Genomic DNA, 15,709 nt, shown 5'->3' with positions numbered 1-15,709 from the left:
TATGTGTTCATACTAAAGTCTTGAGCATATTTGAGAGAGTGCAAACTGGGACCTGTAATTGGCCATTACTCCAATTAAATAATTTTGAGCTCAGCTAAACTGTGAATATGTGCAGGTGTAGCCAGTACTGTTGTCTCTGCTGTCTTTTAAATATTTCCTCTTATTTTCTTGTGAAGGAGCTGTTCTGTCTGTGATTTTTCTACTTCTTGTGAACTACATTGGATGAGGGGAGGCTTTCACTGAAGTTTCTATGGTCATTAAAAAGGAAGCTTGTTCATATAAATTATAGGGATGTTCCAGGCATTGTGTATCCTGTTTTTCTTATGATCATTGATTGTGTGTTGTGTTATTTTGATTAAATAATTCATTTTTTTAGTATGCAAAGAAAAAAGGGCAGTTTTTGGTGAATAATCTGGCAGCACTGAGCTTATGCATATGTAATGGATATGAAATTCAAGTGGGTGAAATTCTGCCCATCCCTGCAGTAAGGGGATAATTTCCATACATGGAATTTTTAATAATGCCTTATGGAATGGGCCTGTACATTGGTCTCTAGAGTGAGTGATTCTGCTTGTGTTTTACACACCCTTAGAGAACAAGGAAAGCTCCTATGTGGATACTCAGTCTCAGCAGAGGAATGTATCTGTAGGAGGGAACACAGTGAGCTTGTGTGCTGGTCTGTTTACAGACATTTAAATTTAAACCAGTGAGCTTGTCTGCCTCTGCTACTTCCATTGTGGAGCATCAGCCTACAAAGTTTTGTCTTCTTGCCAGAGCAAATGTTAGGGTAGTGTTTGGACAGAAATGCTTTTCTTAAAAAGATGTGCTTTGAAGAGACTGAAGGTGATGAGAACTGAAGTCAGATACTTAAACTGATTTAGCTTTTATTTATTTCCCTCTTCCTTAGGCTACAGTTCTGCATGAGTCATTTGTCATAGAATGAAGTTGTGGTTGCCACCATGGGGTTGGGGTTAAAGTAGAGGAGACTTTGAAGGAGAGGAATTAATATAAATTTATAAGATATTGCTTGCATAAATAACAGAAAACAATAGTATTTATACCCTCTTACAGTGCAGTTATCTAGAATAATACATACAGTAATGCTGTAGGGACATGGCTGCCATTCCACTATACATAGCTGACTTGTTCTTCTGTTTTATCAACTTCATTCTCGGTGAGCAGCAACGTATCCAGCAGAATGGCCGATGATGCTTGGATGGGTGAGCTCCTCAGCCTCATTGGGCTCTGGTACATAATAGGGTTAATCCCATTTCTCATCCCATTCATGACAAAGAGCTTGGAATTTTCTGCTACAGAGCTTCTGAAAGAGATCCTGCTGGAGCGCTGCCGAAGGGCCTTGATAGGCTTTGTGGTCCGATAGTTGCAAGTGATGTACCTGCTGAAAGCCTCCCTAAATGTTTTGTTGAAGAGTGTATACACAAGAGGGTTCACTCCTGAGGATACATACCCTATCCAAACAAATATCTCCAAAAGCTTTTGTAAAACCTCCTCCTTGCAGGAGTTGCACAGAACCGAGCTGATGTTTGTTATGAAGAACGGGCACCACATCAGCAAGAAAAGAAAAAACACAATCCCCAGAACTTTTGACGCCCTTTGTTCATTCGTTATCGTTTGCATGGACTTCCTCCCAATCGTGGATGCCCTGCAGATAGGCATGTCACTGGACACAGTCTGGTCCTTTCTGGAGCCATTTAGCATGGCCACCTTTTCTGGTGAGGAGGCAGGGGTTGTGTCACGCTGAAAGACTGTGGACACTGTTGCCCAGGTGAAGCGCTGAGGCGGCTTGTTGATCAAATAGGCCTTTTTGCGCAGCACTTGGATTGTCAGTAAATAAGTGACGATCATGATGGCGAGGGGAATAAAGAAGGAAGCCACTGATCCGAACAGAATGAAGTCATGAAAGCGATCAGGCGTCAGGAGACACGTGATGTTTTTAGAGCTGCCATTTCCATCCTCAATGCCTCTGATAGGGACCGGAATTGCAATGCCTGTAGGAGGAAAAGCAAGTGCTTCAGCAGAGGGTAATGGCTTGCAATCGCTTCACTGGGCCTGAAGCCTCGGGGTTTCTAAAGAAAGGTAATTCCTGAGCTCTGGAGCAGGCACGGGAACACAACGTGAAGTGTGGAAAGCATCACGTGGGTAATTGGGCAAATGGTGCTTTGTGAGACTTGGCAGGCTGAGCTTTAACAGAGTGCCCTTTCTAAGGAGATTGGGCCTAACTCGTAGTGATTGAGGAAGCAGTATCATGTTGCCAACTTTTCAAGTGCAAAATACATGAATTGCTTTGACTCTGGTTATTAGAGTTAGTATGGCTTTTCCTCCAGTGAAATATGTTTCCCTAATGCCATCTCCCCCTTTTTTTTTCCTCTTTCCCAGGGTAACCTTTGCACTTTTTGAAGGACAGTTTTGTAAATACATAAATCTTGTCTTTCCCTCTTCCATTAACCACATCAAGTGACTGGACACAGACAGCTGATTTTTTTCACTCTGCTCAACTCTTTCATGTATACAAGTAGCTAAATAGTTGCCAGAATTATGCAGTGTGTGCTTGAGATGGATTTGTTGTTTAAAGTCTCCTGCATATTTAGGAGTGTTTAAATGAGGCTGGCTAGCTCTGTAATTCACCACTCGTTTTAAAAAAATGTTAACAGTCTTGTCTTTTAAATGAATTTTTTATAACCACTAAATTACAGTCAGCACTTCATTTGCCAGCAGTCTGACATTACAACAAAAACAACAGGTTCCTTGCTGTCTGGTGAAGGTGATTTGTGCAGTTTTCTGATACCACTTAATGAGATATAGGGATTTACTGTATTCCTCTGCTACTCTGCTTGCTGAAGTTGGTTTAAAGCAGCAAGAGCGAAATGGGTTACCCTTCAGCAACTTGATCCCTTTCTTAATTAGAAGCACACCTTCAGATACAACAAGCATTTAAAATGAAGATTGAACCAAATTAACCTTTGATTTGGAGAACCTGGCTCAGCTGCAGAGTAGTTTTATGTTAGATAAAAAGAAATTGAAAAGTACAGTGCTGTTTAATGACAATAAATCACACATTAAAAGGTCACCTTGTGAGTGTCTTGTCATGCTAAGTTTGTTTCTTTTGTGGGGGGATGGGTTCGTGATAGAATAGAGATAGGAAAAAAGATGCTATCATCACAGCTCTTCCAGAATTTTTTTCAACTCAGAAATTTGGGGGTTGTCTTAGCCAAGAAGGTGGCTGTACCCATTCTCCTATGCATCACTGGCCTTAATAATGCAGAATAATTCTGTTTGGTCTTGCACACAGAGCATACAGCACTAAGGCTGTCTGCAGTATGTATTAAATTATTTGAATTAATTTTTTTAACTTCCTTAGCTCATTTAACAGATTCATTTTTTAAGCATTAAAGACAGATGTTGTGCTACGTGCACATCACAGAGACACTGATATCATAGAAGTTTGTATGTTGGTATAAACTTCATATAACTGCTCAGGGTTTGTTGTTTTGATTGTTTGGGGTTTTTTTTGTTAGACATTAGCCTTTCTATATGCCGTGTCAGCCTTCAGTGTTAGCCTGGATGTTACCAGCCACTGAGTTATATCTTTGCTATTAATAATTAATCCTTTTGTACTCCTTTTATGCGGAATTTTACCAACATCTATTCAAGGCTTAAAGTTGTGTTTGGGACAAAATATAGCACCACGGGAACATGAAAACTTGCTTTCCCAGGAGACATACTATGCATGCAGATATTGTTTTCTGATTTTTGAAATTTTAGGACCATGAAGAAGAGTGATGATTAATACTCTGACTCAATCCTTGGCCTTTCTGGTGAGCCTAATAAGGAGCAGTGGTTCAGGCAGATTTTTGTGATGTAGCTATGTATGATCCAAGAGGTGAACTTTGACCAGCCTGAGTGTTATGGTCCTCCAGTCAACAGTACTTGGCCAAATTTTCCATTTTCCCCACATTTCACCTATTGTTTTGGACATGAAAAGCTCCCGTGTTCCTTTTCTGGTCTCCAGGTCCCACATACCTATTGAAATGAGCCAAACCACGGTGATTTTGATGATTGTTGTAGCCCATGAATTGTACTGGCTGGCCTGGATTGGCTTTTTTATCGCAATGTAGCGGTCCAGGGAGATGGCACAGAGGTGCATGATGGAAGCTGTGGAAAAGAGGACATCGAGGAACAGCCAGACAGGACACAAGGCAGTTGGTAAAGGCCAGGTATTGTCTGAAAGAGAACAAAAAACTCGTTAGAATCTAAGCTTTCTTAGAACTTTCAGTGTGTAATTTTCCTGCAGCATCAATATCTTTGAAAAGTTGATAGTACTACAGGAACTGAGCTTTGTCACTGCCTCAGATGAGTTCTGTCTTATATTTTATTAGCTCCTAACTGGCATGGTTGCTGCCATCATGTTCATCAGGCTACTTGTGTGCTATAAACCTTTCCCTGTCCTTTTGTGGCAAGGACTCTCTGGATTAAAAAGTTTATTAAAAATGGACCATGACCGTTTGGTTCTTGTGAGCCTACTGTTAAATGATTATTTTCAGCTGTTTCTGCTTGATAGTCTTGTGATTCAAGGTTATATTAAATGGAGGAGATAATAAGTCATAACCAAAGTATTAGTCATTGTAGAGCTACTGCTGGATCTTAGGAGTGATATTGAAGAATCTTGTCCACACATCTTTAAAATGAGTTTGCTGTGTCACTTGGCCATATACACTCAAACATTAATGTGACAGAGTAGGGCTGTTCTGTGTCAGTAATGATTTTATAAAAATTTAACAGTTTTGTGCATGTCCATTTTTTGGTTTCCCCAAGAGCCATGGCTTGGATTTTAAGTCTGGCATCCTGTTTCTTAGAGTCTGTCCTTAATATTAATCTTTATAGCAAACATAGGGTCTGTCAACTGCACTGTGTCCAAGATAAAGGTTTTATAATGTTCAGATTTCCAAAAGGCTTGTATTTTTGAGAGCTGTGTCTCCCCTATCAATGTCTGCAATGCCAAATGAACGTTAATGGACCTCTGATTATTTTTTAACTGGTCTGTTTTCACTCAGAAGTAGCTTCTATTGCAATGCAGTGCAAGCAGTGTTCAGTTTGAGGTCCACTTTAGTATTGTGTATCTATAAGGATGTTCTGTAGTCCCAGGGGAGAATGTGTGAACAAGGAAATGTTTCTGTTTCTCATGGTAGAAGTTAATCTACTAAATGTATTTTCCTCCCTTATAAAATTCTGCTGTACTCAATCAGTAAGTACATTATTAGTATTGCCAGCGAAATCAGTTCTTTGTTGAATGATGATATGGGGGGAAAAATTGCATTTCTAATAAATCAGATTGGTTTTAATTTCTTTGATCAGCATAAATAGACCTGTGTGCTGAAAACACCAAATGAGCTGGACATTTGTAATGTTCAGTCTTATCAGTGTACTAACATTGCAGTCATTTGAGATTAAAACATTTTTTCGTAACATGACTGATAGATGGAGACGATAACAGTGCTGCTTTGACTTGAAATATAAACTCCAGTGGATGGAAAATTTTATGGAGACAAGCATAGCAGCATAGTACTTGTCAGCACTCTTACCTATGCTGGGAAACCTTCTGTGTTAAACAAAGAATGGATGGATGGAGTCCTGAACTGAACCTCAGCCATTCCCAGAGCAGAGGACTTCAGGTGAGGACAGCGTAGGCAGTGAGGCAGAAGGGAAAGAGGCAGGCTATTTTCAATTTATTAACCAGAAAATTTTATTGTCTACCATAATTATTTCCTAAAGTGGATTCTGTCATTGAAATTATGCTTCAAAAAACTTAGTCTGTCAGACAGGTATGAGAAAGTTGTAATTAATAAATTATGAAACATTTACTCATCTTTAATTTTCATGCCTAGATTTTTAGCTGGCAGTAAGGTATGGTGTATTTCTGAAATAGATTTCCTTTAAAAAGAAAACCCAAAATGTATTGTGGCTCATGTAACCAGCGGTAATTTAAAAAAAACCCAATTAAAAGAAGTAATTGATTTGATGGGCTTGAAATGTTTTTGCTCACTCCAGAAAATTGGCAGCTTCTTTTGACTTTGTGATAAAAGATTAGTTCAGAAAAAACATGAACAATAGAAAATGTGTTCTACAACTTGAAGGATGGCAGATGACACAGCTGGATTTCAAGTGAACAGCTAATACTTCTTTTGGATAGTACTTGCATGCCATTCCCTGGATTATAACTGCTTTGAGTTCTGGAGAATCCCGGTGTAAGAACTCTTTCCTTTTTTAGTTAATTTACTCTTTGCGGAAGAAAATATTTTGCAACAAAAGGCGCTTTTGCTTCTTTGAAATAAAGATGCATTTAAACAGGGAACTGATACAAAAGTCTTGTACATTTTTTACTTGTAAGAGCTTTTGTTAGTTGACAAGTGCAACTGAACAGAGAAAGCTTTCTATTTTCTTTATTTTTGTCAATTTTTGTACTGGGTGCAGAAGGCAGTAGGTTATCACTTTCATGATTATAGCATTATGTTCTGTTGTATTTGTATGTATGAGATGCTGGTTTTTGTCCAAACAAAATCAAAGTAAACTTTAAATGCAGTAACTGATAAGAACTGAAGATGATGGTTATTATTTAAATGAAACAAATATCATGGATCTGATACTTTAAAGTCCAGAAGAGTCACACAGTTATCTAGGATTCCCTCTGTGGTGTATATTGCTATAACTTGCTTTGATTTGTAGGTTCCACTACAAATCAAAACTAGCTTTGTGCCCATTGTTTGAGGCAATGCTCTGGGCTGAGTTCTTGTGCATTTCTGGTGATCGTGTTGATGTCTATCACTGTTGGCCTATTCTATTCGTTTAGGATTAAGGAAATAATGGAATATTAATTTCCTTTCATGGCTCAGAAAGCATCTCTGACCCTTGAATGTGATGGTTACCTGCTTGGTTGCTGTCCTGCTTTATAATTCCGTATGTAAAATGTCCTGCCAAGTAGTGATACAAAGACATTAGCAGGTCATGCTCAGTTTGGACTGTTCTGATTCTCCTACTAAAGATCTACATTGTGGAAGCAGACCAGAGCATTTACAGGGCAGAGATTCTCCACTCCCATTTTTCTTGGGAGCTAATAGGGATTGGATTTTTTGATTTTTTTTTTTTAAATGCCTTGGTTACCTGACAAAGATACCTGCCTGAAAATTTGTCTGGTTTCTCCGGCTGTCAGGTGGTATAAATTAAAAAGAAATTCCTTCTTCCTACAAACCTTGCCTCAGATCCTCCCAGCACTGCAGCAGTGCTGCTGTTGAAGATTTTGCTTATTTTGAGTCAAAATAAGACCGAATACATGCTTTAAGATTTGTCTTGCACCTTTGGAGTAGTAAAATGAGCTTTTACCGCAACTGTCTACCATTGATTAATCTTTATTTTAAAAAGGCTTTATTTATAGGAAATACCTTAGAAATGTGTAATCCTGAAAACAAAGTACAGTATAGAAGAGCTGCTCTTGCTGTAAGCCAAAATATTTTCGGAAAGCTTGAGAGAAAGCACAGCTGTGTACATGTATAAGTATGATTGAGAGAAGTCTTTAAATAGACTTGGAAACCATTTATTCTTCTGTCCTAAGGGCTGCAGAAATCTGTTACCTGTAAAGGGCCTTGTGGTTATTATGTAATGATATTTTTGATGAGATGGAAATGGCTATTTTCAGTCACCATCTCCTTTAAGCCTAAGCTTCAAGCTTTCCACTCGTGTGTGTGTGTGTGTGTGTGTGTGTGTGTGTGTGTAGCTGCGTGTGCAGTGTTCACTCTCACGTGCTTGGCTCCATGGGCTGCCAAGGCCTGCTGTCTCCAGGCTGTTCTCTAGGGTTTTTAATCAAAGTATTTTTTTCAATTAGACTTACTTTCTGATAAACCCTTGATAGCTTTAGATTTGAAATTGTGGAGAGTAGTCCCCAGTTAAAGTTTTCTCTGGCAGTTTGCACAAGCAAGAAGGGAAAATTTGTTGTGGTTATCATCAGCAATGGGGGAAGATTAGGACTGGTTGCTTGTGATAGATTAAAATAATGGTTTGCTAATAACCTAGGATAATCAGCATTGCTTTCTGATTTTAAGTGGATGATTATCAGGAAGAGGGAATGTATTTTAAAAGATGCTACATGTGTTGTCTTCAAGTAGCCCATTGCCCACCAAGCTGTGGACATCAGACTTCTTCCTGCTGCAGGCTTTGCAAATGGGAGGATCTCTCAAGTTTGTTTGCTAATTTCACTATTCAATGAGTTTCAGTAGTTCTGAGTGTTAGAAATTTGGGTAACTGTTTTGAAGGCTAGATTTCAGAGTATGCAGTTATCTCCTAGTGGGCCCTCATTTTTTTTAAGAAATGAGAAATATTTAGCAAGCTGGAAAAGCTATGAAATGTTTGTGTTCTGACATTCACACTCCTAAATTAAAATTGCTGTGTATGCTTGTACCAGAGACATTTTGGTTGCTCTGCTGAGAATAAATAATGTGCTGCTCATGGCATTACACCTGCAAGTGAGTTTACAGATTCATTTATTTACTTATTTTTAAAAGGGGCAGCTCTTTATTACAGATACAGTCAATTTCTGAAGATCTTTTGGTGAATGTTCTGTCAGGGTGTGAAGCCAATGCCTGTAGCAGATTTTGATTCTGAACACCCTGTGACACATTAGTTTGTACAGTCAGGATCTTAATGTGACTGCACTTCAGTTCACACCTTTTCCTTCAAATCTTCTCCACATAATTAGATATCAATCCCAAATCGGAAGCATAATATTTGTACTCTGTATCTAGAAGCTGCACCCAGCTCTTTCATTATTATGGAAACATTCCTGTGTGGAGGTGCCAGGAGGCTGGATTCAGTTTGCTGTCTGGCTGTCAAAGACTTCTTTGTTCACGTAGTTGTCTGGCTAATGTAGCTTCAAGATTTAGACTTGTTATGGATTTAATGTCTGTTCTGTCTCCATTCCAGTAACTCCTCATGTTTTGCTCATGCTTTGAACTTCTATAAACACCTCAGCATCTTCTCCCACTTGGTGAAGAGGCAAAGCAGTTTTTCTGGTTGGCTGCCAAAGAGAGACTTGTGTGCAAGAAATTTCAGTTTTAACCACTGTTGTGTGGAACACAACTGTTGTGGTTGTGGTCTTAATTAATTATAATTGATTTTACTACTTTCTGGTAAATTTCTTGCACCATGAAAGACATTTTTGTTTGACTTTTGAATTAAGATTCCTAGCATGCTTTAAACTGTTGTAACCAGGGTTTAGCAGTGGATTAATTGAGAGATTAAGGATAAATAGGGTCCTTATGAAGTTATAAAGGAAAGATTTGTTAGTCTAGCAGAATGAAAATAATAATAAAATCCAAAACAAGAAAACTCCACCACTACCAAAAACCTACTCCACAAAATCTAGGATTTGCCTTCCCTTTATATTGATTGCTAGTAAACACTAGTACTTTTTATGGCTAGTGGCTTTATTGTTGTTAGTAATGAGACCTGTGGCAGGCACTGAGCCGTTACAGCATCCGTGTGTAAGTATGGAAATGCATATCTGCTTCTTGCCTCCCACTCACGTGCACATACATGAATACCAGTGTTTTCTATAAGTGACTGGGTTTTTTTAGTTAGAAATCACAGTCTCAGTTACATACATTCAGTTTTCTTTTTAGAAACTATTGCTTTGGGAAAAAAATCACTATTCTATCATCTCAGCGCTGAATTCTGACCTCCTGTTCACAATTCTGTTTAGGGAGAAGGGGTCTGTAACACACAGAAATTCTCAAGGCATTTAATGAATGAATAAACACATTTGTTAATAAAGTGATACCAGTTTTCTGTACAGAAACTACTGATGGCCTTTCTGAAATACAGTTTATTATTGTGTTTGCTTGTTGCTCAGGCAACTCTTAGAGTCTAGCCTAGGAAAAATGAACTCCTGCAGCCTTTCTTAGGACCCAAGGTACCTTAAGGTAATTATATAAATCATTAAGTTTCTTGAAAAACCTGTCTCATTGATTTTTTTTTTTCATTTATGATATCAAAATAAACAATTTAAAATGTATTATTAAGGAAAATTTAGTAGTAAAAGAGAGAGACTTTCCCATGGAGTTGCCTGTAATTAGTTGTCAGAAGCAGTATCTAAAATAAAGCTGGACCTGAGAGGCTGTGGAAGAATCATGCTTGCTCTGTAAGGACTAATGAGAAAGAAAATGTCACATCCAATGTTTGTTCAAGTGAAAAAGACCTATTTTATTTCATATGAAGCAGACAAAATGACAAATACGTATCTCAAACATTAGGTACGTGGACTGAGGCTTCCTTGGCTTGACAGATGATTTACTTGTGATGTCTTAGGAACCTGTGGCTTTCCCCAGAGTGGGAGGAAATCAGTTTCTCTGAAACCACTGCTGATAAAGTTTATTGTCATTGATAGTGCCAGGGACCAACTCTGACTGACCATGTGAATATATGACTGCTCATGGAGTTAATTCTCAGGTAAAATCAGGTGCATTACTCATAGGAAGTCCAAAACCTGTTCAGTGTACTAAACAGATACCTAGCCTTGGTTTCAAGTTTTTTAAGAGAATATTGCCTGCAGTTAGTGTAATATAATACAACAAATACCAGCATTGTGCTGATGTTGTTAAAAATTATATTACACTGTACAAAAATTCCCTGTGCTTCAGCTCATATTTGAATATTTTTAAGTCTTGGATGATTTTTAAATGGTTTGCTTCAAAGGAAATAATATCCACATAGTTGTACTTCCCATAACAACGTTAGGCTGTATTAAAAGGTGAGAGGGAGAGAAGATTTAGCAGCCCTCATCCAAGTGATTTTTGAAATTGTAATGCTGGAAAGCAAACAACTTTTCTGTTTCAGTTAGACCTCCCAGAATTGTGCCCCATATACAAACCTGATGAAACAAACATACTGCACTTACCAAATAATATTATGAGAAGGGCAATTGGCATCACAAACAGACCCACGAGCAAATCTGCCACCGCCAAGGACGTTAGAAAGTAGTTGGTAGCATATTGCAGCTTCTTCTCCAGGGACACTGCCAGAATGACAAGTATGTTCCCCCCAATCGTGGGGATTATCAGCAGGAGGATCAGCAGTGCTGCCCAGTGCACTTTGTTTCCTTGTTCCTCACTTGGGAAGTCCTGCTTGGGTGCTCCTGTTACTGAGAGAGGCGACAAAGATCCGTTGCCAGCTCCAGATCCATTCCAGGAGTGTAAAGGATGGGACATTTTTGTGTGCACAGGAATGTCTTCAGGGGCTGTATTTTGTGCAGGAGTTGTGTACGGTGTGAGAGTTCTCTGTTCCTCTCTGGTCCAGGATGGTCCTGAAGATAGGCCAGCATGGTCAGTATAGTGAACTGGTCATCTGCTGTTTCGAGATACTGTAACCATGGCCGAGCTGGTATCCAATTTTTTTATTCTATGCCTTGCTGGGCGCAAAAGAGTTTTAAAAATGCAAGTCCTGTCTTGTGTCCATCTCTGGTTGGAAGGGTTCAGGGGTCTGGTCTCTCCTTTATTGCGATGTTCAGATTTCAGAAGATTAAAAGGCAAAAATCAGTAGCTGTCAAAAATAAGCAGTGATTAGCTTCCTTTTTTTTCTTTTCCTGCAGCAGTAAAGAGTGATAGATGAATCTGAATGCAAAACAATTCCCTTTAGGTGCAGTCTATGTAGATTTGCTCCTTCTGAGTACAAACTGATGCAGAGGCAGATGCTCGAGTTGTGTATGTGCAACTCCTCCTCTCCCGAGTGTCTAGTCTCCAGCAGCATGTGCGTAGGCAGACAGCAGTTCCCATATTTCCCCTTATTAAGAATCCTATTTCTCCTTAGAGGGTAACCCCAAAAATATCTTCAGAAATTATGTATGAGGTTTCCGTTTTAATCTCAGCACTTCCTAATTTATCAGGTGAGGTCAGGAAGCTGCAGACAATAAAACACTGCTGACAGTCTCAAGGGGACCATAGAGATTTATCGAACTGAGACATCTAAATTTACTCATTACTTGAAGGGGTCGGGGTGAGTAAAACTCTTGTTTTTGTAATGTGAGCAAGGCTTTTATTAAGCACAGCCCATTCTCTCCCTCTGTATTTCTCTGTCTCTGTCAACTCCACTAAAGACTTAAGGCTTGCATTTCCCCCTTCAAGCAGGGACTCAAACAGCTGTCCCGACATTAAGCTGAACAAATGCTCACTTACTGAGAAGATTTGATGTGTTGCAGTTTTCAGGTGAAGAAAGCCTTACCTCTTTCTCTTGCATTTTAGTAGAGTTCACATTGTATCCAGGAAAATCCTTTATAATTTTCTTTTTCATCATAGGGTGGAAGTTGAGATTTTTCACTACTTTCTGGAAAACAAGTTGCTCATTTGCTTTTGGCATTTATAGTATTTCTGAAGATTGTCTCTTTGTGTGCTTTTTTTTAAGCACATTTCTTCTATCATGAAGATTAAGAATTTCTGTTTTGGGAAAACTGTATTTCTTCTCATCCAGGTATTTTCTCCAACTCTTAAGCAGAGGAGAAAAATACTTCTTACCACGTGTTAAAAAGGATAGAAATAAGGTTGTATTCGCTTTTGCTGTCCTTTAACTTCCATTCTTTGTTGATTCCACTTAGATGATCAGCAGAGCCTGTGTGCAGTTCTCTCTTTGCTCACAAGCAAAGCTCGCAGTTTGCTGCTACCTTGTTCCTTGATTGACTCTTTCCAGTGTATGCAGCTCCAGTGTCTGGAAAGCAGGGAAGGGAGTGGGGGGGGGGTTTGGCTGGAAACGAGACAGAGAGGGTTAATAGAGTCACTGCTCCAGAACTACCATGTGTGCTCCTTGGAGCTGTATCAGGATGTGCAGGTCCTGGAAATGACTCTTCACACTTCAACATTCTGTCTCTGTGCACTGTAGCGTGTGTCTGTCTGGCTGGCTGGCTGGCTGGCTGCTGCTCGCTCTCTGGGCTCTCTCGCTCACTTGCTTTCTGGATGGAAGCACAGTTAACCCTAAAAAGTTCTGCAGCCCTGTAAACACTCCAGGTTTTTTCTTGCCTAATTTTATAAAAGTATTGTCTAGCACACTTACTTTAAGTGTGTGCACTGTTACTTTAAAACTTTCCTTCTGCAGCTGCTTTTTATTATCCTGAGTGTTCTTTTTTGTTACCTTCCAACTTTCAGTCAGATGTGTGTATAGCCTCAGCGTCATCTTATAGTTCTGCATTAAAATGGAAATAGAGTTCACTTCCAAGGACATTAGCTGCAAAATTGTGTAATAAGTCCTTGAGTAAAGGCCAGAAGAGACCATGAGATCATGGTTTGACTCTCTGTATGACACCAGCCATTACATTCCATGAATTGCTAGGGGAATAGGCTTACCAGCCTTGAGCTGGAAATCAGGTCCTCAGTGAACTGTGCAGCAATTTATATTTCTTTAAAAAAGAAAAAAATTCTGTCTCTGGAATGCAGGTAATGTGGGGTCAAAGAGAGAAGGCTGCTGTCAGAAATTAACAGAAGTACTTAGTATATTCAGATCATATAATAGAATTTTCAGAAACTTCCACTTGTTCCTTACTTTTCCTGTTTAAATGAAACTGTCAATAAGATACCATGCTGTATTCATTTACATTTGAGTGTTGACTTTTTTTATTCATCAGAAAAGTATATATTACAAAAATAAAGATTCATCCAGTTAAGGTAATACTGTTTCCTTATCTCCCTATTGTCACCACTGACAGTACTGAGAGAGCAGAGCACATGAAAACATATAAAAAGTGGAAATTGAGACAGGGCAATACCTTATTTGGCTAATGGGCATTTAGATTCAGTTTTTCTTAAGCTCCACTACATCTAATCAACTTCTGGTTTATTTTTTATAAATCTTGAAGGATGTCCTGACACTAATCTAGCTGTACTTGAAGTTTTTACTGCAGATTGTTCTGATGAAAGCTAATGAATACATTTATATCTAATTCAAAAGGAAATTATTCTTAAAATACAAATAAAACCAATTATCTTAAGAACTTGCGGAAGATGATACAAGTTTAGTGGTAGATTGGCTTGCAAGCATTTTTACCTCTTTGGTGCATTGTTTAATTTCAGAGAGATGAAAAACATGCCTGCCCTTTATGATGTTTTCTGAACTTTACCAGGTTTGGATCAATTGAGAAACACATCCTGCTCTGTATCTATTGCAGACCTGCAGCAGGTTCTTCACTGTATCTTCTGGCCAGGCTTTTTGTGCAACCACTGTCCTGCCCCCATGTCCAGATGTGTTAATGATGGTAATCCTTAAATATTGCTAGACCCCACTCCTGGTCCACTTTAAACTGAATATTTGAACCATAAATAGATATTATTTTTATTTCCCATCCCTTGCTGTTACTTCTGTTTTCAAACTGCCAGTGTGATTTTATAGAGCCATGTCCCCATCAGATTTGAGCTGTCTCTGGTGGGTGCTGTTCAGTCAGTACATATCATACAATTCACTTGCTGTGCTGTACATGAGATAGTTGCAGTAAATTCCTGGTTTGGGAATAGCTGGGATCATTTTTGTCCAGAGAGAGACAGACAGAATGTTTAGTCTACACTGAATATATCGGTTTGTTGCATTTTTCTCTGCAAGTTTTCTGTTTTCTATATATTTCCCTTTCTATTGCACATCCCCTCCTTCAGAAGTGAACACAAACTGTGTAATTAATATCTGCATTTCTCCTTTGTTAACTCATTCATGGATGAAATGAAACTTCTGTTAAGCTTTTTTTTTTTTTAATTGCTACTGCACCAATAAAACAATGTGTGGAAATAGTTCTGTATAAAATGATTAATTAATGACCAATAGTTTAAAAAAGTTATAAATATTTAGAATCTTTTGAAATATGATTGGGGACTCTTAATGAGGAATTTAGAAGATATATTTGACATTGTTCTTCAGTTCTCTGATGTTTCATTTTTCAGTGAGTTGTATAGTCTTTAAATATTTATACTAAAATATAAGTGCATGTTAGTGATGCTTCAGATGTTTCCATTTTTAGTCTCAGCTGTGAGACCAGTGTGATGTTTTTTTCAGTATTCTGTATCTTTACTTATTGATGCTACCATATATTTATGTATATTTATAATTTCATGTTTGAAAATTGCTGAAATATAAAGAAAAATGGCAGTAATGCATTAACCTTGAAGATGTGCAGCTTACAGGATTGGAGATAAGCTGCTCAAAGGATGTGGTTTTAACTGGTCTGTGATCTAAGACACTTGAAGTGGAACGTGCTCCAAGATATGGCAGTCTGAGCTTTTAGTTTATCTTGTTGCATGCCTCCTGGGGGAAAAAGATGACAGTGGATTGTTAAGAGCCAGTGTAGCTAACTGTGATCCTCAGCTTTCAGTAGCCCAGTAGGGCTCTTGAAGGCAAAGCCTAATGAGAGCTATGATATCTGCAGATGTTGCAGTTGTAAAGACTTTCAGAAAAAAAGCAGTTTAGGTCAACACCAAAAGCCAGTCTGACCACCTTCTGTGTCCAGCTGACCTGGGTGGGTTTTTTTCATATTAATCTGTGTTAACAATCAACATCCTGGTTTTCATTCTGTTAATTTTTGCACTGGAGGCTTAAGAAAAGTTTTCTTTCATCTCTCTTTGGAAGTAATGAAGAATTCAAAATTATCTTTGGTTTCTCAGAAATTCTAGGCTATCTACAAGCT

At 38.6% G+C, this 15,709-nt stretch overlaps 2 protein-coding genes and 1 long non-coding RNA gene across 3 annotated transcripts in view; 2 read left to right on the top strand and 1 right to left on the bottom strand.

Annotated features, from left to right (window-relative positions):
• PSMD1 (proteasome 26S subunit, non-ATPase 1) overlaps positions 1-15,709 on the top strand; it is a 64,405-nt gene that overhangs the window by 23,165 nt on the left and 25,531 nt on the right. The gene's annotated exons all lie outside the window — the stretch shown is intronic.
• On the bottom strand, positions 873-13,117 carry HTR2B (5-hydroxytryptamine receptor 2B). Its single transcript, XM_064385546.1, has 3 exons — positions 10,961-13,117; positions 4,042-4,242; positions 873-2,009 (listed from the first exon to the last, which is right to left on the bottom strand). The coding sequence occupies exons 1-3, from the start codon at positions 11,268-11,270 to the stop codon at positions 1,129-1,131; spliced, it is 1,392 nt and encodes a 463-aa protein (XP_064241616.1). The 5' UTR covers positions 11,271-13,117; the 3' UTR covers positions 873-1,128.
• LOC135278775 (uncharacterized) lies at positions 1,131-3,088 on the top strand. The gene is made up of 2 exons (XR_010346184.1): positions 1,131-1,220; positions 1,317-3,088. It is a non-coding gene; the product is annotated as an uncharacterized LOC135278775 (long non-coding RNA).

Source organism: Passer domesticus, chromosome 11, assembly GCF_036417665.1.
Source record: "Passer domesticus isolate bPasDom1 chromosome 11, bPasDom1.hap1, whole genome shotgun sequence".
In the NCBI taxonomy this organism is placed as follows: domain Eukaryota; kingdom Metazoa; phylum Chordata; class Aves; order Passeriformes; family Passeridae; genus Passer; species Passer domesticus.
This window is presented reverse-complemented; position numbering and strand designations above follow the sequence as displayed.

Excerpts from the sequence above, each read along its gene's own strand:
- HTR2B (XM_064385546.1), bottom strand. The coding sequence starts at position 11,270 with ATGTCCCATCCTTTACACTCCTGGAATGGATCTGGAGCTGGCAACGGA. Across the intron at positions 4,243-10,960 it reads CCTTCTCATAATATTATTTG|ACAATACCTGGCCTTTACCA; the intron begins GTAAGTGCAGTA and ends GTTCTCTTTCAG. Across the intron at positions 2,010-4,041 it reads GGTTTGGCTCATTTCAATAG|GCATTGCAATTCCGGTCCCT; the intron begins GTATGTGGGACC and ends TTCCTCCTACAG.